The following is a 27,677-nucleotide window of genomic DNA, read 5'->3' on the forward strand; positions in this document are numbered from 1 at the left end:
CATTTTCGACCACCATACCACATTCATGGCCTCAACTTTAACATGCATGATCTCATGTTCTTCATCCATTTTATATTATGGAATTTACCACACAACAATCAAACTACCAAAATAAAATTAATTCATCATTTCTACACAACAATTACTCCATTCGGCCAACACTACAACATCCATATTTTCCATGAATTTTTCCATGTTTTCTATTCATTACCACAACAAGCAACACATTACATGAAATGAACTCAATCTTTCATGCAACACAACACATACACACATGCACGGCCCAACATCAACTTGCATGATTTCATGTTTTCCACTCACTTCTACATGCTATAACATGTACCAAATATTCATAACGCATAAAAGGAGGTTAATTCTTACCTCTTCCCTTCAAGTTTCCATCTAGCTAGGGTTGTAGACTTGCAACAATAAGAGGGATTCTTGCTACACCAATGGTGCCATGTTGAAGAGGACCTTCAAGTTAGTAGGAATACTAGAGGAAAATATTTTTTTGAGCCATTCCTCATGGGGCCAATTTTTCTTGGCCTTGGCCGAACCCCTCTCATCTCTTCTTTTCTTTTCTTTTTTTTGTTCTTTCTTTCTTTCTTTCTCTCCACTCTTCAATTAAGAGATGAACACACACATGTATATATATATATTACCAAGCATGTGAGGGGCACATGCCCCTCTCTAGATTTTTCTTCCTTTTTCCTTATTTTCTAGAATTTTCTTTTCTTTTTTAAAAGATGACTTATTCTAGTCATCCTCCTTTATTCTTTTTCCTCACATGGCCAATATGGCCTTCTTGGAACTTTCATGAAACTCATGTGAAATTCCCGTTTTGCCCCTCGGCTTTTCTCAATATTACCATTTTGCCCCTAGCCTTCCGCATTATTTCCACGGCCCTTTACGAATTTCTCTTCTTGTCCTTAGCTTTTCTCAATATTTCCATAATACCAATGTTCATAAATAATATTCCTAGCAATTCGTTCATTGAAATTATTTTAGAACATAGTCTTGTCCTTAACTTTTCACCATTGCCTCACAATACCCGAACGTACGAAATACGGGTTATAACACCTTCCTCCCGAGCGGGAGATTGATTTTGCTATCGACGTGTTACAAGACACTAAGCCTATATCTATTCCTCCTTATAGAATGGCTCCCGCAGAACTGAGAGAGTTGAAAGAGCAATTGAAAGACTTGCTTGAGAAAGGCTTTATTAGGCCTAGTTTATCCCCGTGGGAAGCACCCGTATTGTTTGTCTGAAAAAAAGATGGCTCTTTGAGAATGTGCATTGATTATCGGTAATTGAATAAAGTGATGATTAAGAATAAGTATCCTCTTCCGAGGATTGATGATTTATTTGATCAATTACAAGGTGCCAAATGGTTTTCCAAGATAGATTTGAGATCCGGGTATCATCAAGTGAGAGTTAGGGAGAAAGATATCCCTAAGACAGCCTTCAGAACGAGATATGGCCATTTTGAGTTCCAGGTGATGTCATTTGGGCTAACTAATGCACCGGCAGTGTTTATGGATTTAATGAATGATGTGTTCAGGCCCTTCCTGGATCTATTCGCGATTGTATTCATCGATGATATTTTGGTGTATTCTAGATCCGAGGCAGAACATGCGGATCATTTGCGTACTGTCCTCAGAGTTCTTCAGACTCGAGAGCTATTTGCAAAATTTTCTAAGTGTGAGTTCTGGTTGAACTCAGTGACGTTTCTGGGGCACATTGTTTCAGCCGATGGTATTCGGGTAGATAGCCAAAAGATTGAGGATGTAAAGACTTGGCCAAGGCCTACAACTCCTACGGAGGTACGTAGCTTTCTGGGCTTGGCAGGATATTATAGGAGATTTGTAGAAGATTTTTCTTCTATTTCTGCACCACTTACAAAGTTGACCCAGAAATCAGCTAAGTTTCAATGGACAGATGCTTGTGAACATAGTTTCCAAGAGCTAAAGGATAGATTGACTTCTTCACCAGTCCTGACACTTCCAGAGAGATTGGAAGGTTATGTTGTTTATTGCGATGCTTAGGCGTTGGGCTAGGCTGTGTATTGATGCAACATGGCAAGGTGATTGCGTATGCTTCAAGGCAATTAAGAAAATATGAAAAGAATTATCCAACCCATGATCTCGAATTGGCTGCAGTGATTCATGCATTAAAGATATGGAGACATTATTTATATGGTGTTCATGTAGATATTTATATAGATCACAAGAGCCTTCAGTATATCTTCAAGCAGAAAGAGTTGAATTTGCGGCAGCGACGATGGTTAGAATTGTTAAAAGATTATGATGTTGATATTCTATATCACCCTTTAAAGGCAAATGTTGTGGCTGACGCTCTTAGCCGCAGATCTATGGGAAGCTTATGTGATGTACAATCGGAGAAAAGAGAAATGACTCGTGAGCTCCAGCAGTTAGCTAACCTAGGAGTTCGAGTAGTGGACTCAGGTAGCAGGGGAACTACTATTCAGAATTCAGCAGTTTCGTCGCTAGTAGTGGAAGTGAAAGAGCGACAATACGAAGATCCCATGCTAGTGCAAAGACAGTAGATACACTCCCTCAGAGAGAGGAGTCATCATTTGAGATTACAGGAGATGGAGTTCTCCGATGTCGAGGCATATTATGTGTTCCTAATGTGGCAGGTCTACGCCACTAAATTTTAAGAGAAGCTCATTGTTCCCGTTATTCTATCCACCCCGGAGCAACGAAAATGTATAATGATCTTAAATCCATGTATTGGTGGAATAGGATGAAGAAAGATGTAGCAGAATTTGTAGCTCAAAGTCCCAACTGTCAACAAGTGAAAATCGAGCACCAAAAGCCGGGCAGATTGTTGCAAGCTATAGAAATCCCAACTTGGAAGTGGGAAGTGATTAACATGGACTTCATTACAGGCTTACCCCGTTCTCGACGAAAGTATGATTCCATATGGGTGATTGTGGATAGACTCACTAAGTCAGCTCATTTCTTGCCAGCCAAAACGTCGTATGTAGCAGAAGATTATGCAAAGCTTTATGTTAACGAGATAGTGCGACTCCATGGTGTTCCAATATCTATTATCTCTGATCGAGGTACTCAGTTTACAGCTAATTTCTGGAAATCCTTCCAAGAGGGTTTGGGGACTTATGTGAGCCTTAGCACGGCATTTCATCCACAGACTGATGGACAAGCTGAACGTACCATTCAGACTCTTGAGGATATGTTACGAGCATGTATGATAGATTTTGGAGGAAATTGGGATGATCATTTGCCACTCATTGAATTTGCTTACAATAATAGCTATCATTTTAGCATTCAAATGGCACCGTATGAAGCTTTATATAGGCGAAAGTGTAGATCCCCAATTGGGTGGTTTGAAATAGGAGAGGCTAAATTGATAGGGCCGGATTTGGTCCAACAAGCCATAGAGAAAGTCAAGCTCATACAAGATCGATTATTAGCAGCCCAAAGTCGTCAAAAGTCCTATGCGGACAATCGTCGAAGGGACTTAGAGTTCCAAGTTAAAGATTGGGTATTCTTGAAGGTGTCGCCAATGAAAGGCGTTATGAGACTTGGCAAAAAGGGGAAGCTTAGTCCCCGGTATATTGGGCCTTATGAAGTTGTGCGCAAAGTAGGTAAAGTAGCTTACGAATTAGATCTACCTCCTGATTTGGAGTCAGTCCATCTAGTTTTTCATGTCTCAATGCTTCGTAAATATGTTGGAGATCCTACTAGGATCGTCCCAGTAAATGATGTTCAAGTGACAGAAAAGTTAGCTTATGATGAAAATGTCACACCCCAATCTTACTAGGGTGTGATGGGCACCCGACCCCACATTCGGAGCCGAGCGAACCCACTGACTCTTATTACATACATAAACTTTCGGACTCTTAATCAGACAAAAATGATAAGTACAACAAATATTTTGGAAATATCCTTTGTAGTTTACAAATCGACAGAATACGTAATCATATGGAATCTACCGCAAAATACTGAGAATGACACGTCCGATGAAGCCGCTTACAATCGACATTCTTTTATGAACCCACAACTCGTACGCAAAGTCTCTAACAAATAATCGAACACATAACATGCATAATCGACACGGCAAAGCACTCCAGAGCAAATGGAGCTTGCCAACGCCGCTGGAACATCTCCTACAAAGCCTGTACTCTTCTGGGTGTACCTGCGCGGCATGAAACGCAGCCCCCGAAGAACAGGGGGTCAGTACGGAGTATGTACTGAGTATGTAAAGCATAAAATACGATAAACAGAATCATAACTGAACGGAGGATACAAAACATAAATGCAATAGCCGGAGTATCAGAAATGCTTACTCATAAAACATAGACAGATGCATAACAGAAAATATGCCATAGCCGGTCCCATTATGGGACTCGGTAAACAGAAGGTGGTCGCCCCCGACACTGGCGCCACAATATATCGGAACATATCAGAATGTGCACATATCATAGCATATCAGATGGCCATATCATATCATATCATATCAAAGTGTACATGCACAAGATACCCACAACCCATGTACGGGTATACTGCCCCCTCACCGAGGCACGGCGAACAATGCGGTGGAAAACGCTTGATAACATATCCGGGCCGGGCTCGGTGGAAGGAAGCATTGAGGCATCCACGAGTGGAGTAGTGAGAAACTAAATGCAATATAAAATGTACAACATACACAGAGATCAGACGGAATAATCAAACGACATATCATGAAAAAAGGGTGAAACGAGTCATAGCTCATTTGTGTGTATCAAAATGTAAAACATATACAGAAACTCGATAGCATAACTCAACTGGCAGACCTTATAACGAACATATGACAATAATCAAAACATAAGTCTTTCGGATATCGGAGTAGTTCGTGTCAAAATAGTCTTTAAAAGCGTTTCAAATACCAACGTAGGTCATAAGACTCAATAAAATAATTATAGCCAAGGTTATTCTTTAGAACTTAGAAAGGTAGTTAAAAGTTTTCCTTAGTTTCCATTCAAAGGTAGTTTAAATAGGATATTAGGAAAAATTCGGACAAAGTGAGCCCACGGACCAAATGAGGTGGCGTATGTAAATTACGTATGTTAAACTTCATAACGTCATCTATGAGGATTTTAAGGCAATCGGATTTCACTTGCACAAGTTCTAAGGGTTTAGACAACTTTTATAACTATTCCTACAATATTCAATTCAATTCTACTGAATGAAAAAAGGGCGTTTTTGGACGTGGATTCCGAGGAGTAGAGCTGTCCCCGCGGTCCAAATTCAAACCTAGTACGTCTAAGACATGCCAAGAGAAAGAATGGGAGAGTTTTACATACCTTGTTTGCCTTTTACGCTTGCCAAAATTCAAATCCCGTTTCATCCAAAACCTACAAATGGTCACATTTACCAATTGTTATTCATAAGGCTTAAAGTTTCAATCTTAATCAATACTTGTCTATAAAAATTTGGGCAAAGCATCTCCCCTATACATACAACATCCCCGAGATTCAAACTCGGCAAAAACAACAACAACCATACCAACAACAATATAAACAACATCAATAATCGACTAGAACGCATTCTAGCGCAAATAGTATTATTTTCCAAATAATGCAACAACTCCCAAATCCAACTTTACACTTACAAACCAATATCAATATGTTCATATTCACATGCTAATTTAAGATCATTCAACATAAACCAAGAGCATTCCAAGCTATATATCCAATATTCAACAATTCCATCAATTTCCATATTCAATCCAACATTCTCATATATGCAACGAAACCATTCCAACGCATTTTCTACTTACTACTGCATCACTAACAACCATAATCCACACTTTAACAATTTCATTATCTTAATACCATAAAATCACATTAATATGACATAATTCTCTACATTCCATTTCCATGCCAACTTAACCCATATATCCTTCATTTACATTGTAAAGATCGCAACAACGCAACTAACGTGTTAAACAAAATAAATTCATCATTAGTTTATCACTATATATATATACACCCCACGGCCAACGTGAATTTTCCAACTCCATCCCATTTTCGTTCAACTTTCGCTTCCAATGCAAATTCCACAATGACCACAACTATAATACAACATAAAATTCAACTCATCCTAACTATACAACTTTGCATGAATTCGGCCACATGCACACATGCACTTCTACTTTGCAAACTTCCATATTTCTATATATTCTACTCATTTCTATATACTACAACATAAACAAAAGCTTTACAACACAAATAAGGGAATTAAATCTTACCTTTTCTTCCAAAGTTCTTCACTTAATCAAGGTGTCAAATTGGCAAAACAAGCCTTCTTATCTTCCGAAATGACTACACCACGTTGTAGATTGAGCCTTGAATTAGTGGGGGAATACCACAAAAAAAAAATTTAGAAGCAAGATTCCATGGGTTCCTTTTTCTCCTTCCATGGCCGAATAGGCCATCCCTTTTGTCTCTCTCTTCTTTCTTGTTTTCTCTTTCTCTAACTTTCTTGAATTTTCTAAATGAGCATATGAAGAATAAATTCTTCCATGTGCTCTATATATTAAGTGGTCATGTGCATGGCACATGCCCCCCCCCCCCCCCCCCCCCTTGTTTCTTTTCTCTTTTTTTTTTTTTTTTTTTTTTTGTGTTCAAAGATACAAAATTTTCAAGAACTAATAATTTGGAAATTCCAATTTTACCCTTAGCCTTTTCCAATATTTCCACATCTAAATTTTTTCATAACCAACTTATGAACCAAACAATATCAATACATTACATTGTCCTTAACTTGTCTCAATTATCCCAAGGTATCCAAAGGTGTAAGATACGGGTTATAACAGCTTCACACCATAAACAGGACTCTACTGGACACGACTTTGCAGACAACCCCTAGGACAGACCTGCTCTGATACCACTTTGTCACACCCTGATCTTATTAGGGTGTGATGGGCACCCGACCCTTACTTAGGGTCGAGCGAACCCTCAGACTCTTCCGCATAATAAATCGCGCCAAACTTTTTAAACCAAATGAGATAAAATACATAGCAAAATTTTTCGAAATATTCTTTCTCGTAGCCTTCAAATCGAACAAATTTATAATCATACAAAATTCAATACATAACACGGACCGACATATCGGTCGACGAAGCCGAAAACGTACCGACAACCAATACCCACGTACGCCGTCTACAAAGTCTCTAACATAACTCAATCATAACAAACAAACTCGACTTGGCGACCCCTCGGGAGAATGGAGCTTGCCATCTCTGCCGGAACATCTTATAATAACTCGCTCATCCGGGAGTACCGCGCGGTATGAAACGCGACCCCGAAGGTAGGGGTCGCACGGAAAAATGTGCGAGTATATAAGGCATGCAATACGAGAAAACAGAACCATAATCGAGACAGATAAGACCAAAAGATAAGTACATTACTCAAAATACCGGAACGCTTATTTTTTTCACCACAAATCATACGCACTGTCTATATATCGAAGGAGTACGGAAAGTAAACGAGTCATCCAAAGTACCGAAATGCTTATTTTACAATCACGGATCGCATGTCCGAAGGGGTGCGAGAAAATACGGAGCGCACGGTGATGTCACACGACCCGACGGAGGGCGGAACGTACGTAATGTTCAGACGAGGTCATATATCGGATGGAATACCGAACGTACAGAATACTCAGATGAGGTCATATATCGGACGCAGACGTACAGAGCTATATCGAACAGACCCGTAATCAGAGTCAGACGTACTTATGTACACACGGAATTTTTTTCGTAATCAGAGCAAGACATGCATAGAGATATACCGGACAGATTCGTGGTCAGAACCGGAAATACAGAGGCATAATAGACAGAGCCTTATCAAAATCAGAAGTGCAGGAGTAAGACATACAGAGTCATTATCAGAATCAGAAGTACAGAAAATGCATATCTTATCCAGAATATCAAAATGCATACTTTCAGATCACAAATTATGCATAACAGACCATATATTATCATATACATATGCTAATAACAGATCCCGGCCCTCCAGTGAGGGACGCGGTAACAGAACCCGGCCCTCTAGTACGGGACGCGGTGAACAGACAGAACATATGCCATCCGGGGCCGCCGTCCCCATATCATCATATCATAAGCATAAACAGAACTCGGCCCGCCTATGAGGGATGCGGTGAACCATGCAGGGGAACTCGCACGATAACGAACCGGCCCGGGACGCGGTGGACGGACACGGGAGGCATGCGCGCGATAACGCATCCCGGCCGGGACGCGGTGAACGGACACACACAGCCGTGCAGCGAGTCGTGAGAAACCATATGCACATAAATCTAGACTCGATGAATACGTACACTTACCGACATTCGAAGGCTCAGAAACGAATTTCGGGTTCTTCCAAATTAATATCGGGAAGTTATGAGCGTTTGAAATACAGAAACCTCTTCGGACTTTTTAAGCGATCCGAGATCGTACGTGAAGAACATTAGGCTTACGCGCAGCACACTCATATCGAATACTCGGATCGGAAGACTCATATCCAGTACTCACATAGCCGAATACTTATACCGGAATACTTATATCGAAATGCCCGTATCAGAATACTTACATCAGACGCTTATATCAGAATACTCATGTCAGAGTTATCATGTTGGAATGCTTATACCAGAATACTTAGATCAGAATGCTTATGTCAGAACATATATATATCAAAATAGAATGCTTATATCAGAATACTTATATCGGAATATTTACATCGGAATGCTTATATCAAAATATTCAAATCAGATCATTCGTACCGAAGCGTTTATATCAGAATAGTCAAACCAGAATACTTATATCTGAGTTACCAGATACTTATATCAAGTTCGGAATAATAGTCAAAGATTTCCTTAATTATCGTACGGTAAAAGGACAAATAGAACAATACAAATAGGTCTCGGGAACTGTGGGCCCACCTCGGGTCAAGTCGAGGTGGCATACGTAAATTATAAACATTTGGCCTTATAATGTCATCTACGAAAGTTCAGGGTAATCCAATTCCGTTGGTGGAAGTTACATATGTTCAAACTCACTTTTCTTAACTAAACATAATATACCTAATTCAATTATACTGAATGAAAAAGGGTCAAACATAAGCTCGGATCTCTAAGAGTAGAATCGTCCCCGAGGCTCGTATTCAAACCTATTACAACTAGGACATGCCAAAGAAAAAAAAGAGTAAGCCTTACATACCTTTTCTGCTTCTTAAGCTTCTCCAAATTCAAGTCCCAAATGCTTCAAAATCTACAATTGGTCACAAATACCAAACATTGATTATAAGCCTTTAGGAATTTAATCTTGAATCAACACTTGTCTTAATTTCTCAAGTAAATCCACTTATGTTCTACCGAAATTTCGGCAGCATCTCCCCTGTAAATATACGATCCCCGAGAATACAACTCGGCCAAATTCGTCAACACAATACCCAAAGCAACACCAACAACATCAAGAATCACAACAAAATACATTCTAGCATAAAGATTCTTCTTTTCTACATTATGCAATAACTCCCATTCCAACCTCACACTTCTAACTTCATGACAACGTTCTCATATTTATTTACTAATCCAGAACCATTCAAATACAATTCGGAAACATTTCATAGCATTTCTACAAAATATTCACAAAATATACAAACTTTCCACCAAAGCCATAATGCATCCAAAACTTTTAATCTTTAACATACATATTCATAGCATGTTTCCATCTTCCAATTTCATCAACAATCATCATAATTTGCATCTTAACAATTTCATTTCCATGTTTGCATAAACTAGAATAAAATCATATGATTTCCCACAACAACTTAACAATGGATTTTCGTGCCAACTTGAACCATTAACCTTCCATTTTCATCACAAAGCTACAACAACACAATTAGCATGCTAAATACAACAATTTCATATCCTCCCCAACATATAGTACCACACGGCCACCTATATACATATATATACCCACCTTGCAAAATTCCATATTTCCATAGTTTCTACTCATTTCTATATACTACAACACAAACAAACCTTCATAACACAATAAAAACATAAAATTCTTACCTTTTCCAATAAATTCTCCTTGCCACCAAAGTCACTTTCTTGCCAAAATAATTATACCACTTTGTAGAGAATTTTGAATTGAGTAGGAATGCAAGAAAATTATAATTTTTGGATCAAAGTTGAAGGCTTGGAAATTTTTCTTCTTTTTTTTTTTTCTCCTCTTTCTCTCTATGGCCGTGAGCCTCTTTCTCTTCTTTCTCTCTTCTCTTGTTTTGTTTTCTTGAATTAGAAGATGAATTCATTCATATATATATACATAAGTCTCCAAGCATGTGAGGGGCACATGCCCTTCTCTAGAAATTTCTTTAATTTAATTAAAAAGATGACTTGTTAGTCATCATTTTTCATCCTTCATTCATTCTTCTTCTTTTTTTTTTGTCACATGGCCAACATGGCCTTTTTGGAGCCTTCAAGAAACTTGTGTAAAATTACCATTTTACCCCTCAACTTTTCTCAATATTACCATTTTGCCCCTGACCTTTCACATTATTTCCACGGCTCATTTTGCGAATTTTTCTTTTTGCCCTTAGCCTGTCACAACATTTCCATACTAGTAATGTTCATAAGCAACATTCATAACCACTTGTGCATTAAAATAATTTTTGAAAATGGTCTCGCCCTTAACTTTCCATGACGACTTTGAAATATCCAGACGTGCAAAATACGGGCTATAACAAATATGTAGACACGTAAGAAAATTTAGAACCTGGGTCAAATAATACAGTAGCCATCCGGTGACAGACTAAGATATTACCTGTAATAACGACATCTGAGCCCTCAGCCTCTGTTCTGCCAGCAAAGGCATAACAATGAACCCGTCTGCCAGTAGCCTGCGAGCCATTGCAATCAATCTGCCCAGTCTGAGCTCTACCTCTACCGAGCTGATGACCACCTCTACCAGACTGAAACCCTCTTCTGTTAGACTGGTTGCCACCTCTACCAGCCGTGTGACCTCCACGCCCAGACTGAGCGCGATTACCCCCATAGGATCCTCCCCCTTTACCTGTTGCTGGGGCTTGGGGAGCCTAAAATTGAGTACGCTGGCCACCTTACCTGAGTCTAGGATAATTTTTCTTGAAATGCCCCCATATTACCACACTCAAAACACCTGCGGTCTAACGTCGGACACTGAACAGAAACGGACGAAGCTGAGTAACCACCATAATCTGGAGCTCTAGTCTGCGATCCCCCTGGCTGGCTGGAATAGTACTGACTAGCCCCTAATGGGCCTCCAGCTGAAACCTGCATGCCTTCCTGAACAGGGCGTCCAGAATAAAAATGGAAACTCTGGATCTTAGCGAAAGAGCTACTGTAACCACCACTCTTTCGGCCCTTCTTCTCCGCGTGCTTATGGTAACCATCCTGCGGAACTCCATCGACAGTCCTAACATGATCCACCACTTCCTGAAAGGAAGCACCTGTTGCTGCAAGCTGAAGAGCTGACAACTAAAGGGCAGTGTTCAACCCCTTCACAAATCTCCTAACCTTCTCCTCCTCAGTAAGTACAGCATGGAGGGCATAGCGAGACAACAAATGGAAACGAGCCTCATAAGCAGCCACAGACAAATTACCCTGCTCAATATTGCTGAACTCATCGCGACTGCAGTCCCTCAAAGTACGAGGAACATACTTGTCTAGAAACACCTGGTAAAGCTGAGTCCATGTCAACAGAGGTGATCCTGCTGGCCTGCACTCTACAAAAGTCCTCCACCATAACTTTGCATCACCCAGGAGCTAGAAGGTCACGAACTCAACACCATATTTCTCCACTGCCCCCATCTTATGGAGCCTCTCATGACAGTCTATAATGAACTCGTAAGCATCCTCCACCTCAGAGCTGAAGAACTCTAGAGGCTTCATCTTAGTGAACCTCCAAAACAGATCATGCGCATCCCCGGTCAACACCGAGCCTCCCACTGTTCCAGGAAATACCTCCGATCCTGAAGCCTCATCTAAACGAGGAGCCATATCTGCAGCATGTTGTAACCCGGAGCACGAACTCCGCCAGGAGCTAGATCACCCACTCTGGCACCCTGTGCCCCTGGAACAGTTGGTAACATACCTGCCTCTGTCAAACCATTCAGCAGGTTCAACACTCGGACCATCACATCTGACAACACTGGAGGAGCTATAATACCTGGTTGTGCCGATGCTGCTGCAAACTTGCCACCTCATCTGGAACTACCTTGAGGCTTAGGGTACTCAACGCGTTGCTGACCATCTGCAGAAGTATCGCCTCTGGCTGGTGCTGCTGCTCCCCTGCCTCTACCACGACCACGACCATGACCTCTGGCCTGGCCTCCTCCACGAACTGCGGCCCCAGTGGCCTGTCCTCCACCTTGAGCTGCGACCCCAGTGGCCAGCACGGGTACCTTATTCGCTGTTCTTTGCTGCACGAGTCCTCACCATCTGTGAGAGAGTAGAAGGAAGAGTCAGATACCAATTTGAATCATCCAGGTACCAATTTGAATCAAGTAGCACGAAAGAAAGAAAGAAATTGAATTTTCCTAGTGTCCCATAGCTTCTCGAAGATAAGTACAGACGTCTCCGTACAGATCTGCAAGACTTTACTAGACATATCCTTGTACAACAAGAAGGACAAATCTAAGGCTCTGATACCAATTTGTCACAACCCAAACAGCCGTGAGTGGTACCCACACAAATCCCCTAGTAGGCAAACCATCTACTTAACCAACCATCCAAACGATTACCACATCACTTAGCCAATTTTAAAAAAATTTAAGGATACAACATATATAAAAATCTCCAAATGTCTAGTCATGCCATAAATAAATAAAATCTGCGGAAGTCTAACTATTACAACCTCAAAATTCGAAAGTCCTTGTACAAGGACTCTAAAACATAACTGTCCAAAGAATAAATAAATTTTTAAAAATAACATAAATGTCTGAAATGAAATAGACATCTAAAATAGGAAAGATCTTCAGGCTGCCTACATGGATAAGAGCTCACCGTCGAATCTGGCGGAAACTGGCCTCACCCTAAATATGAGGTCTCGTAGATGTCTCTGGATCACAATCTGCACTCAAAAGAATGTAGCAAGGTAGTATCAGTACAAACACTATGTACTGGTAGATATCATAAGCCGAATAAGATTAGTATCATGCATACAATCATAAAATCAATAAAATAGACAGGTAGGCACAACAACACAAACCTCAGAAACTATCAACAGAAATCATCCAACACCAAAATATCAGCCAACACAGGGATAAGGTAAATCCACACAAGAAGCAATCAATAAGAGTAACTCAACCCATGTAATCACCAAACACAATCGTAAATCACAAATTATCTCAACTCTGTCACATATCCGTACACACATGCTAAATGGTAGTGTTTGACCCATTAGCCATGACCTGCAGGGGACCCATGGTGTCCATATACCACTCGCTCCAGAACTGACCTCGGATAACGAGCCCATAATGAGGCCACATCCTCACCCCCTGTCAAATGTGCCTTTGTATATTTATAATACCTTTCTCATCACAATGTATTTCTATTCCACAATCAATAAGGAATGTGAATAATCACTAAATCAATATCAGGGAATACAAGTCACAATGTCACAAGTCATATCAAGACTCAATTATCAATTCATCAATAACATGAATAAGGGATTTCTCCAAGTCAACAAGAAGAGTATTTATGAACTCCTTCTTTATCATTTTATATTAGTTCATCACATAATTAATCAATCAATATCAAACTGTAAGAATTACCAACCACACTTTATGTCCGAAGCCCTAATCATGCTTCTCTTGTTAATTTCGTAACACATACAATCAACTAATCAAAATCTAACTCAAGTAGACCGTAACCTACCTTAAAGAAGAACTGGGACAATGCAGTCACTCCGCGATAGCTTTCCCCTTTCGCAAATGCTTCCGAACGTTCAAAGTCTAGAAATATAGCGCTACATGCGTATTCAAATCATCTACTCAAAATATACAATAAATTGGGGAAAAGAACCCAATTACCTCTACCCTTTTCAAATGGTGAACTATTACTAGGCGTGAATTCATCATAATATCAACTCCAATAATCATATTCTATCCGTTCATGGGTTTTCTAATCATTCCAACCCTTTTACAAGTAGTTTTTATGCCAAAGTTATTATCTTTATGAAACCTTAGGTCTCATTCAACAAGTTCCACCATTAATAGACAAGTTCTCGTCCTAGGAAGTGATAATCTATACTCCTAGATGATTAAACAGCAATAAAATCAACAACCCATTCATTAATCAAGGGTTTCTTAAGTTCTAGAGTTTTAGCCCTTTCATTCACCATTAATGGACCTTTAACTAATCCTGGAATCTAACATGACAATGGAATTAATAAAGTCAAGGGTTGAGACTTACCTTTTAAGTGTACTCTATCCCTAGCCTTAGAATTTCGCCATAGCAGTTCTTGGAAACTGTTTTGGGTGTTATGTGGGGAATGGGTTAGGAATAAAGAATAATAAACGCTGATTCTGCCTCGTGCCGACCGCTACAACTGTCCAAGCCTCGCTGCAGACGTCTCGCTAGCTCCTGCTATGGCGGACCTCATTAAAGTCCTGCTTCCCCAAGACGGCGACCCCCACCTCGCTACGACGGACCCGCTGCAGTGGCCCATCACCCGCTACAGCGGTCCATTTTGACCAGTAGCTCGGGTTTTTGCACCAGTTTTCACCCAAAAATCCCAACACCAATCCAAGGCCCTATAGGCGCAAACAAAACATGCACAAATACATTAAAACACACTACGGGCTCACTCGCTGCCTCAAAATTCCCAATGGCGGTCTAGTTTTCTAAGTCCCCCCCCCCCCAACGACCTAGCGGGTCGTTACAATGGTGCACAAGATTGGGGTGCGAAGATTCAAGTTTTGGATTGATGTTCTCATCAGGGGGGAGTTAATACTCGTTGTACTCGTTTTCCCTTAACCAAGATTTTTGTCCCAATTGGGTTTTCCTGGTAAGATTTTTAATGAAGCAGCCAAAATGCGTATTATTATAAATGTGTACTCTTTTCCCTTCACTAGAATTTTTTCCACTGGTTTTTTCTAATAAGGTTTTAATGAGGCACATTATCTATCAAATAAACATCCAAAGGGGAGTATTATAAATATTGTTTATTATTGTGAATGTCTATCTTTAGGAGAAAATTTAGAGTTAGTGACTTTGGGATCAAATCAGTTTTCCCTTATAATATAGAGGTTCTCCTTCATTATAAACACATCCCTAACAAGAGAAATAAAGAATTCCCTCTCTTCTCTCTACAAATATTCTCGTTCTAGTTTTATTATTTTATAACAGGATAAATTTAAAAAGTGGCTTCAAACTAGGCCATTAGTGCAAATAATTCTATTAAAAACTATATGTGCGAGATTTCATTATCATAATCATAGAATATATGATTCACTAGGAGGCACCAATTGTATGGAAACTAAAGTAATTCCTTCCAAGATTTTTTTTGAACGAATAAAGGCAGATAAGTAAGGGGGGAAAAAGAAGAAAGAACGGCATAGCGCATAATTAGCCTTGAATAAACAAACCCAAACTATTTTCCAATTCCCACCAAATTCGGAGTCTAATGGCCAAAGTCTCTTTACTGAAACAAACAAAAACTCGAAATGTCTCTTTGGATATTTCCATTTCTCTGTTACCCTTCTTGTCATCATTCTTCAGGTAAATTAACGTATAAACACAGCTCTCCTCCCCCACCTCAATCAAATGTAAATTACGTATAAATATGTGCGTCCTATATACACATGCAATAAACATATTACATAAAAAAAAAAAAAAAAAAAAAAATTGTCAATGCCATTCTTTTGTCATTCATTGGACTTCTCTCGTGTTTATTACTAACCTAGACAAGTTTAGAGATCTGAAGGATTTGTCATCTTTTAATGCATGTCTCCACATGGAGAATTAACTAGGCTTTAAATTTAATTTGGTAATGAGTGTGTGCATGCATTATTTTGAGTTTTTGCAAAGGTTAAATTTTGAAGGGGTGCCATTGAGGACAACTCTGAGGCAGAGGTGGATCAAGAATTTGATGTTAATGAGTTCTTATAACGTCGTTGAGTTAATTAATAGTAATATTAGATATAGATATTTAGTGGATTTTACAAAAATAAAAGGGGTTATTTCACGCCAAAGACCATGGAGTAGCCTGTCAAGGTGATTGAACACCAAGTGGGCCGCACCTACGAGGACTCAATAAGAAACAAAAATTGTGTTGAGCAAAAGAGATTTTGTCTAATTAAGAAATTTCTGCTGTTAATTGATTGATATGTTAACAAGTAGAACCAATCTAGATCCAACAAAGACATGCACGACATTATTGAATAAATGGTTGCAATTTGTTATCTGTGTTCACCTATATTTCCTTTGTTCTTGTTCATTTTTCCAGTTCCATCATGTTGGATATGTTTTGGTGAAGGATTTCATTGGCATAATTGACAATATTTATGCCTGCCAGATGAAGACTTGCAAGCTTGATGACACGGGATTTTTCTGTTTGTGAAAATTGAATGATCTATCAGGTGAGGAAACACGTCCGTTCCTTATCAGTTTCCATTTTTGGCAAAACAATGGCGAATTGAGTTTGGAGTAAGACATGCATTAGGAAGGAAAATAAGGCATTCAGTTAGTTAAAATCAGGGAATTGTGTTCCTATGGCTGGAAAACCTGGTATGGACATACCTGGAGGTCCAGTACTCCTGCACGGAGAACTGGACTTGCAGATTATAGAAGCCCAGTCACTTCCAAATATGGACATGACATGTTGTTCCAAGTTTAGCCCTTTTGGATCTACGCGAAAGGTTAAGAGCAAGGATTCAGGGAAGTCAGCTCGTAAAATAATAGATACTAGTGACCCCTATGTGTCTGTGTGTATAGGCGGGGCAAAAGTAGCTCGAACAATGGTGATTCGCAATGATGAAAATCCGTCATGGAATGAGCATGTCCATATACCAGTTGCTCACACAGTTGACAAAGTTGAGTTTTTTGTCAAGGATAATGATGGGGTAGGCGCTGAACTGATTGGAAAGGTGGAAATACCTGCTGATAAAATTCTTGCAGGTAAAGAAATAAGTAGTTGGTTCCCTATTCTTGGACATTCTGGGGATCCCTTGAAAACTGGTGCTCAACTGCATCTGTCAATCCAATACAAGCCAGTGGCAGAGAACCCTTTATATAGAAACGGTGTTGGAGGTGATGCCAATAGTGTAGGAGTACCGCATACTTATTTTCCACTACGAAGAGGAGGAAATGTTACTCTTTATCAGGATGCTCATGTGCCTGATGCAACACTTCCTGAAATTTTGCTAGATGATGGGAAGGTTTTTAATAATAACAAATGCTGGGAAGACATATGTCATGCCATGTTAGAAGCTAAGTATCTAATATATGTTGTTGGTTGGTCCGTATATCATCCTATACGGCTAGTAAGAGAACCTACAAGACCATTGCCTTCGGCAGGGGAACGAACACTGGGAGATTTGCTCAAGTACAAGTCACAAGAAGGAGTACGTGTGATTTTGCTCATTTGGGATGATAAAACTTCAAATGATGACTTATTCCTCAAAACGGTAATATCACGGACTAGAGAAAACTATTAAACTTATTTATCATAGAGAAGCTATCCATTGATGTGATTTCTCATGACAATCATAATTGCAGTCTTTTCTCTAGATATATGGAACATAAAGCTATTTGGTAAGTATCGCAATATTGGTCTTATTGACTTATGAGCTTGAATGCAGGAAGGTATAATGCAAACTCATGATGAAGAGACTAGAAAGTTTTTTAAACACTCAAGTGTACACTGTGTGCTTTGTCCCCGTTCTGCCAGCAGTAAGCTTAGTGTTCTCAAGCGACAGGTTTATACTTTTCTTTTTCTTAGGGGAAAGGGAGGGAAAAATATTTGTCAGATGAATTCTAATTGGATGATTATTTTAATACTTGAAAAAGTCGTAAATCTAGAACAAGCAAGTAATTTTTCTATCAGAATTCAATCAAGGGAACTGCTAGCCCATTATCTTTGATTTCATCTGTTGATCAAAGAGTCACTTTTTATTTTTTATTATTTTTTATATATATTAAGCCATCACCACTAGGTTGTGAGCCTAAGGTGTGGGGGGTTTTGGCTTGACCCCTACCGTGTCATGCATAAGAAAAAAACTTATAGAATTAGAGGAGGACATGGACCTTGCCTCTAATGAGAAAAAAAAAAGAAAGATTGTTAAAACAATCTAAAGGGAGGACTAGCAGCCTATACAGTGTCCATCCCAAATCTAAAAATAGTAATCAAATTAACTAACAAAGAAAGTTACATTTTTCAAATCTCCTTTTAACAGTAGGAAGATGCCATTTGTCAAGTTGAATTAGCCCCTTTGCTTCTCTTGGTAAGTCTTGAAGAGAATGATACAAGGTCCTATTTCTACTTGTTGAAGCAATTTTAGCAAGGAAATCTGCCACTTTATTTGCCTCCCTATAACAGTGATTAATCTGAATATCTGCACTATCGATGTTGTTAACAGTGTTGTTGATAATGTGCTTAAGCTTAAGGTTGTCAGTTCCTCTATTGATCAGCATGTTGGAAATGATTTGAGAATCCATTTCAATTTTCAGCTTGTTAATTCCTCTCTCTTTGCAAATATCAATTCCTTCCTTAACAGCCAGTGCTTCAGCCTCATTGTTGTTGTTACAGTTTATAGGAAAGGAAAATGCTAGTATAAAATCTCCATTTTCATCCCTCAGAATACCACCAGTAGCTGCCCTTCCATTAACTGTAATGTAGCTCCCGTCTGTGTTAAGCTTGACTTCTCCTCTCTCAGGTTTTTCCCAATAAATAGTGATGTATCTCATAACAGGATTGAGGTTTTCTATCATATCACAAATGTGGATCCAACTTCCCTCGGTATTCACATTAGGAAAAGCATTATTCAAGGCAGTTTTGATGTGCCACAAGCAATGTAGCTCTAGATTGTAATGTGACAATTTCTTTTGGTTTTCAAACCTGCAAGCAGTCCACTCCTTCCACAATTGCCATAGAATGATCACTGGATAGATTTGGAGAGTAAACTTGTGGACTTTTTATTCAGTTGTTTTTTGTTCCACCAAGTGTTTAACAAAGCTCTAGTGGAGATCTGTTGAATTCTAATGCCTAGGGTTGCACCAATCTTTCTCCATATCAGTTGAGCAGCTTGACCATCCACAAAACAGTGTTACATATTATCAGGTGCTGAAATGGCACAACATACACAGTTGGAGTCTCTTCTATTAGCCATCCATGTCATGTTCTCATTGAAAGGAGGTTTGCTAAAATAAAGTCTGCAGCTAAGGAAAAAGAATTTAAAGGGAATAGAGTTGTTCCAAATGGCATTCAACAGAGGGTTTTTAGATCTGTGTCTTCTATCCTGTTGCCAAGCACTATAGTTACAGTATTTTCCATCACTGGAATTACTCCAAATAGCCTAATCCTCTTCTTCATTCCAATGGAACTGCTATGAAGGGCAATGTTGCAAGGGATAGTGTTATAAAGCTTAATCATGTTCCACCTTCTATTGATAATGAAATCTTTAACTCTGATGTTCATGTTGTTGCCAGGTAGCAAGTTAGGACAAAGTTGGCCAATGGGACCCTTCTCTGTCCAATTATCCCACCAAAAATTGCAAGAACCATTACAAATTCTCCAATTGATGAATTTCTCACTTTTGTCTCTAGCTTTTAGCAATTGTTTCCAGGCTTGAGAATTACCAAAACACCATTTCTTGCCTGCAGGATGCATTTTAGAACAGTATTTGGCAATCAAAAAATTAGCCCAAAGAGACTTTTCAGACCTAAATTTCCACCATCTCTTAATAGCAAGAGTGTTGGTTATATCCTGCATGTTGCTTATATTAATGCCAGATAGGGTAACTCATATTGCTCCATGAGCTCCAGTGATAATTATTTTTGTCTCCACTTTTCCCCCAAAAGAAATTAGCAATGTGTTTCTCAATCAGTTCTAAGCTTTCATTAGGGGGGTTAATAGCAGTGAGGATATAAGTGCGAAGAGCTTGAATAACACTTTTAATAAGCACCTGCTTACCCCCAAAGAATAACATATGCCCTTGCCAACCATTCATCCTCTTAATAACTCTAGTGACCATGTAGTCAAAGTAACAAATTATTTTCTTGCTAGTGTAAATGGGACACCCAAGATAAGTGAAGGGAAACTCCTTATCCATGAAACCAGTACAGTCTCTTATTATGTTAATTCTGTAAGCACATGTTTTGGGAGCAGTGAGGAAGAATTATTTCTCCTTGTTAACAAGTCGACCAGAAATTTTCTCATATCTGTTAATCTGCTTGATGATGAGTTTGATGGATTTAGACTTGCCACTGGTAAAGATCACTATCATCTGCATAGGCAAGATGAGGGATGGTGGGGCCATTCTTGTGCATAGCAAAGGAAGTAAACTTTGGATTATGAAGGAGATTATTGAGTGATCTAGATAACACCTCAGCAGCAATTATAAACAGAAGGTGATATGGGATCACCTTGTTTAAGACCCTGAGAAGAAGTAAAGAAACCCTACCTAGCACCATTCAGGATGATAGAATACTAGACATTAGATATACTCCTCCCTATCAAATGATTCCATTTTTGACTTAAGCCAAACCTGTTCATCACCTTATCTAGGAATTGCCATAAAATTCTATCATATGCTTTAGTCATGTCTAGTTTAAGCACCACATTACCACCCTCATTTTAAAAAAAAATAAAAAAAAATACTATGAATTATCTCTTGGGTAAGCATCACATTATCTGTTATTAGGCTACCTGATATGAATCCACTCTGATTTTCAGAAATTAGTTTAGGAAGTAAGGGATTAAGCCTATTGGCCAAAATCTTAGAGATAATTTTGTTTGAAAAATTACTCAAGCTAATAGGCCTGAGATCAGTAAAACTAGCAGGACACTCAATTTTTGGAATCAAAGTAAGACATGTGTGAGTATAAAATTTAGTGAGGGGTTTTCCTTTAAAGAAATCATGAATGAAATTAATGATGTCAAACTTAATTATGTTCGAACAGACTTGATAAAGTTTACCTCCAAAGCCATCAGGGCCAGTAGAACTTTCATGACTCATGTTGAAAATGGCACTCTTGATTTCTTCCTCATCCGGAACCTTGGTAAGCATTTGGTTATCCTCATCAGTAACTAGATTTGGAATACAGCTCAAAATGTTGTTGCCCACCTCAGGTAAGTTGAGGTTGAACTGTTTCTTGTAATGTCTGATAGGAGTCCTAGAAAAATCTTATCTTTTCCTTGGACCCATCTTCCTCTACTGTTCTTGATTCTCATGATCTGTAATCTCCTTCTCCGGTCACTAAGAACACTGTGAAAGCATTTAGTGTTCTTGTCACTATCTTTGAACTTGTTGAGCTTAGCCTTCTGCCTTAGGAGGGAATCTTGCATATTGAGCCATTTGATGTAGTCGGCATATCCTGTATTAAGATTCCCTCTTTCTTGATCAGTGTTATGCAGAATATCCAAATTCTCCAAAATTTCCATCTTAGCTTCCCATGTGGTGACATGATCATTAATATTCCTAATACTGTTTCTTGACCAGTCACTCAGTTTCTTACTAAGCCTCTTTAACTTGGTTTGCAATATCCACATATGATTCCCACTAGTCTCCTCATTCCAAGATTCTTGAACAATATCTAAGAAATCATCTTGTTCAGTCCAAAAATTCAGAAATTTAAAGTATTTAATATTGACATTTCATCAGGAGAGGTCTGTGGTCAAAGCCTGTCCTAGCAAGATGCTGCACAAGATTGTTTTGCCAAATTTGAGCCCATTCATCATTAATGAGAATTCTGTCAAGTCTTTGCCATACTCTCAAAGAAGGTATCCAATTGTTGCACCAGGTGTACTTAGGACCAGTGAAACCAACATCATCCAAGCCACATGAATCCATACATTCAATGAAATCCATGCTGTTATGAGTCCTATGAGGATTTCCCCCCAATTTTTCATCCTGATCCATTATAACATTGAAATCACCTCCTATACACCAAGGGCCTGAAATAATATTGTTCATATTTTCTAAACTGTCCCAAAGTTCCTTCCTTTCCACAGAGGTACATTTAGCATAAATAGCAGATACAAAAGTACCAGTGTCATTAGAGTGGTCTTTGAGTTTCAAAGTGATTTGTTGATCATTGTTATCTAGGATTTCAGTGTGATCAAAGTTCTTCCAAAAACACCATATTTGTCCATTGGAATTGGCAACACAGTGATGGAATCCTAAGTACCTCTTCTAACCTACAATCTTAATAGTAGGATTGAATGGTTCTGAAATAGCAACACAGATAGGATTGTTGATGTTAACAAGTTTTTTTGAGTCTTTGAATAACCTTTTTGGACCTTACCAATGTTCTAGAAAATAGCACTAAACAAGGATAATAGAGGGAGGAGGGGCACTTTGTCTTGTTCCTTTTCTTTTGTCATTTGTTTTTCCTTTTTGTTGAGTTTTGTACCTGGTTTTCTTCTCTCTTTCTATAGATCTGTTACTGCTTCTGCCTCTGTTGTCAGTAGAATTGTTTTTACTTTGACTATTAACAATAACTATGATCAAAGACTCACTTGCTTCTGCAGATTGTTGGAAACCTTTTTACACATCATCAGAAATGTGTGCTTGTTGACACAGAAGCACCTAGGAATCAACGAAAAATCACTGCTTTTATTGGTGGCCTGGACTTATGTGATGGCCGCTATGATACTCCAGAACATAGACTGTTCAGCGATCTCGATACTGTCTTTGGAAATGATGTTCATAATCCTACATTCACAGTAAGCTGTTAATTTTTTTAATTTTTGAACTTCTCTGGAAAAGGTTTTTTCGAGTCGTCATAGTACATTATAATCCTGAAAATCTTCTATATAAAATATTGTCCAAAGAACATAACCATTTTCTCCATATTTGGTCCATCAATTGTCAGTCCTTATTTATATGAAAGATACACTCCATATACTGTTTGATGGATCTACACCTCAGGTTTCAATTTTGCATGTTACTATTTTGAAAGCAGGTGAAAACAAGTAACAGTATCTTTCCTTTTCATGAAATAGCAGCTGAAATCTAGATTTTAAACAGAAGACTTACCATTATAGTCATATCTGAACAACATATTATTTTACTACCATCATCCTGGAACACAGTAGTTTTTATGTTCTACACTGAATGTAGCCTTCGTCGTTTCTTTCATATATCCTTCTGATAGCTAATAATTTGTTAGATGTATCACTGTATCTCTTACCTACATACAGACTACTTCAAGTGGCCCAAGAGAACCATGGCATGATCTACACTGTAAAATTGATGGTCCTGCTGCTTATGATGTTTTAACAAACTTTGAGCAAAGATATAACAAGGCCATGAAATGGCTCAAACTAAGAAAAGTCAAACAAGGGGCTGATACATTGCTTAGGTTAGATCGAATAGCAGCAATTCGCATGCCTTCTGCTGGGCCAGATGCTGACCGTGTGGTCCATGTGACAAGTGAACAAGATCCTGAGAGTTGGAATGTGCAGGTATTGGACATATTTCTTCCCTCTCAATCATTAGAAGTTCATCTTAACTATTTATTGTGCACTCTTTCCAGGTATTTCGATCAATTGATTCAGGATCAGTAAAAGGATTTCCAAAGGACATTAAGGAAGCAGAGGCTCAGGTATAATAACTGAGCTTTTTGAAAACCTGAGTTCTATATATTACTAGTTTCAGAAAGTTCTTGCTGGTAGATGCATGCTGTGTGCCAAATCAAGTCAGAAAGTGAAAATGGAACATGTCAATAAGTTATGTCCATTTGCAGAATCTTGTCAGTGGAAAAAATTTGAAGATAGAAAGAAGCATACATTTGGCTTATGTGAAAGCAATTCGATCTGCCCAGCACTTCGTTTACGTAGAGAATCAGTATTTTCTTGGTTCTTCATATAGCTGGCCATCATACCGCAATGCAGGTATGCAGGTGTTCTCAACTCAATTCCAACTATTGTTCTTTAAAACTTCTAGATGATAGTCTAACTTCTTTCACTTTTCTACTTTTGCTAGTGATAACAACAAACTTGATCGTGCATATAAACAGCTGAATGTTTAAGTTGCATTAAGTTGCAAGATTATATGATCGAGCCGGTGACAAGTCTGTCATATTCTTTTTCCAACTTGGAAAATTTTGTCCACAAGCAAGATGGGAGTTCGTTAGATATTTGTAAAGGAAAAATATTTTAAAGAACCTCTATTTTTAGAAAATACCCAATTTTCCTTGAAATAATTGTTTTTTGGTAGAACCAAGGGGTTTGAGAGCAGAATGTATATAGAGGCTTCATATAGCCGATTCAGCTAGTTTGGGATTGAGGTCCTTGGGTTTCCGAAATAGCGTAAGAAGTAGTCGATTGATTTAATAAAAGAAGGTAAGAGTTTGTTCACAACTTGGTCAAATTATTGAACTTGGTGTTTTGCAGACATATTTTGTTTCTCGAATTGGTTTGTTAGGGAAGTCAAAATAGTCTGACAAATGACTACCGAACTTGATTTTGTTGATGTTACATATTAGCACAAACATTGGAATTCATAAGTCGCATTTCATTAAAAATGTCTAGTAAAACTCGTACTTTTATATAAAGCTCCTCTACTAGTATCAGACATTACCATCAAACGTTGTGTAGGACCATGTGGTAAAGAAATTCTTATGTATTGTAGATGCCAATGTAATGCATACTTACTAATGTTCTGTTTAAAATTCAAATGGAAATTAATTCTAGTGTATACCATCTAAGGAGAGCAAAATCTAGTGAAGCAAGATAAGAAATCTGATACAGATGTCTACATACTTAACAGGTCCACTAGACATCTGACGATATGTAGGATAATAAGGCAGCGGGATTACCAAAATGAATCTATGATTTACCATTTCTACTGCATCTGAATTATCAATTTCGACTTATAACAAGAAACATAGGATATTTGCATATGATTGAAGGAGAGAAGCTCTAGCTAGCAATTAAAATGAGCATTTAACAAGCAAAATTAATTTCGTAACTTACTTGAATGTCAGTATATAACATTTTCAGTACTATATCTTTCTAACAGGAGCTAATAACCTAGTCCCTATGGAAATTGCTCTGAAAATAGCCAGAAAAATAGCAGCAAATGAACCTTTTGCAGCATACATTGTGGTTCCGATGTGGCCCGAAGGTGTCCCAACCAGTAAAGCAGTGCAAGAAATTCTCTTCTGGCAGGTTCGAGTGAACTGTACTTATTTGTTATATGAGTTTTGTATTTGGTAAATGCTTGCGTTATAAAGCTTGTTCTTCCTCTAGTTTTTATAGTAAATCAGTAAATGAACCAGGATACTGAACACTCAACTCGTCATATGTTTTATGATTGAATAGACCTCAAGCTCATCATCAAGCTGTGAGGTGACTCGTTAATACCCACAAAGACTCCATTTTCTTAGACTGCAAAAAGATGTAAATATATGTTCACATGTTTTAAAATCATACTTATCCAGTCAACAAGATTTGAAATTCTAACAGTACTACATGAATTTTTTTTTAGCTCAAGCTCTACATTGGTTGTCTAATGATCGAGCCGAACTGGTTGTTCATAATGCCTCACTAATTCGTCAATTCTGATAAATATTCTTTGCTTTTTCTAACAAAATTCTTATTCTGGAATTGCAATTGTTACAGAGCCAAACAATGGCTATGATGTACAAAATTGTCACAGAGGCTCTTGAAAAGGCAGGCCTTTCTGAGTATTTTCATCCTCAGGATTACTTGAACTTCTACTGCCTAGGGAAACGTGAAGTAAAGCCTAGAAGTGAGAAAACGAGTATCCAGGACCGTTTACTGGTACAGTTATATCTTAATTTACAGGGACTACTACTTCTCCTGCATTTCCATTATCTCTTGTCAACTAAGAAATTCTAACATTTAGTACATCTGAAATACACTGACATTTTGTCTGTTAAACTCTCGCAGGGATTGGCTCAAAAGTTTGGGAGATTTATGATCTATGTACACTCAAAAGGAATGATAGTAGATGATGAATATGTCTTGATGGGTTCTGCAAATATCAATCAAAGATCTTTGAGTGGTTCAAGGGACACAGAAATTGCTATGGGAGCTTACCAACCGAATTATACATGGGCAAGAAAGGATAGCCATCCACATGGCCAGGTTTGGGATTGAATTTATCAGTTTACCCTTTTTAGCTGAAGAAGCTTGTCCAACTTCTGATTTTCTTTGGAAACACCTAAAAGAATTCTATAGTTGATAAAGTAGTACAGAATTTTAGAACTAACAGGATGTAGTACAGTAGATGGATCACTGTTGCAGTGTAATTGGATGACTAAACTAGATGAATTGTTATTCTTAGTACATGAGTGTATTAAGGGGTTAATGCAAGACAAGAGAACTTCATATGAATTTAAGTTCTATATATTGACAATGTAAATGTCATTTAAAAGATAATTACAGATAATTAACATAATAACTGGAATTAGTAGATGCAGAATAAGGCAAATAACCTTCTACATCAAGTTAAATTGCCCTAATAGTGCAATTTTCATCATACTAGCAGTGCATATAAGTGAAATTTATGACTATAACCACAAAATCAATGGAAATGTATCTTTTCTGCATGCAGGTCTATGGTTATCGGATGTCTCTCTGGGCTGAGCACCTTGGATTGGTTGAAAATACCTTCATGGAGCCCCAGACTGTGGAATGTGTTCGACGTGTTAATGAGATGGCTAGATACAACTGGAATGCATTTGCAGGAGATGAGTACAAAAAGATGAAGGGGCACTTGATGCAATACCCTATTCAGGTTAGCAAAAATGGAGATGTCACAAATCTTCCTGGCTTTGAAAGCTTCCCTGATGTTGGTGGTAAGATTTTAGGGGCACCTACAAATCTTCCTGATGCTCTTACCACTTAACAATCACATATCATCTAATGGCACTGCTTGAAACGCGTTGTCCTTAGTCGGGCCAGTGAGATTCTGATACTGGATGCCTAAAAGCAAAAAAAGAAAAAATGCATTGTCCTTTTGGACTTGTTACTATTGAAGCTAAGCAAGGAAGATAAGAGAACTTCAAATAGAAGTCCTTGAAGTTATCAATTAATTTTTGGCTGAACTGCCATGCTGATAAATAATGAAGTGATTGTTTATGCTGGAAATTGCATTTATTCAGAAACATTATCCATGATAGGAGACGGTTTTATCCAAATTTGTTTGACAATTGTACAAATTTAGTTCTTTCTTAAACAGCTGAAAATGTTTCCACAAAATGTATGTTTCTTTTGTTCCTACAACTAGTTAAGAGGTCTGTACAATGTGCATGCTAGGTGTTAACAAAAGATTGACAAATACTTTGAACTCTGTAGAGTTGATGTAATATGAAATTAGGAACATCATATAAATTATACTAACAATTAAGTATGCATGAGCAATGAATTAATCTTAGATAAATTTAGTAAGGGAAAAAAAGAGAGTATAAGAGGG

At 38.3% G+C, this 27,677-nt stretch overlaps 1 protein-coding gene across 1 annotated transcript; it reads left to right on the forward strand.

Moving 5' to 3' along the window:
• The first annotated feature begins 15,703 nt into the window (after positions 1-15,703).
• LOC132044139 (phospholipase D delta-like) lies at positions 15,704-27,427 on the forward strand. Its single transcript, XM_059434633.1, has 11 exons — positions 15,704-15,792; positions 16,520-17,699; positions 17,874-17,990; positions 22,763-22,957; positions 23,435-23,698; positions 23,770-23,838; positions 23,980-24,127; positions 25,257-25,405; positions 25,859-26,020; positions 26,150-26,347; positions 26,817-27,427. The coding sequence occupies exons 2-11, from the start codon at positions 16,785-16,787 to the stop codon at positions 27,108-27,110; spliced, it is 2,511 nt and encodes an 836-aa protein (XP_059290616.1). The 5' UTR covers positions 15,704-15,792; positions 16,520-16,784; the 3' UTR covers positions 27,111-27,427.
• The last annotated feature ends 250 nt before the right edge of the window (positions 27,428-27,677 follow it).

Source organism: Lycium ferocissimum, unplaced genomic scaffold, assembly GCF_029784015.1.
Source record: "Lycium ferocissimum isolate CSIRO_LF1 unplaced genomic scaffold, AGI_CSIRO_Lferr_CH_V1 ctg3701, whole genome shotgun sequence".
Taxonomy (NCBI): domain Eukaryota; kingdom Viridiplantae; phylum Streptophyta; class Magnoliopsida; order Solanales; family Solanaceae; genus Lycium; species Lycium ferocissimum.

What these genes read in the sequence shown, in the direction of transcription:
- LOC132044139 (XM_059434633.1), top strand. Translation starts at nt 16,785, where the DNA reads ATGGCTGGAAAACCTGGTATGGACATACCTGGAGGTCCAGTACTCCTG. An exon ending in ATGACTTATTCCTCAAAACG is followed by an intron (nt 17,700 to 17,873) that starts GTAATATCACGG and finishes GCTTGAATGCAG; the next exon opens with GAAGGTATAATGCAAACTCA. An exon ending in AAGAAATTCTCTTCTGGCAG is followed by an intron (nt 25,406 to 25,858) that starts GTTCGAGTGAAC and finishes CAATTGTTACAG; the next exon opens with AGCCAAACAATGGCTATGAT.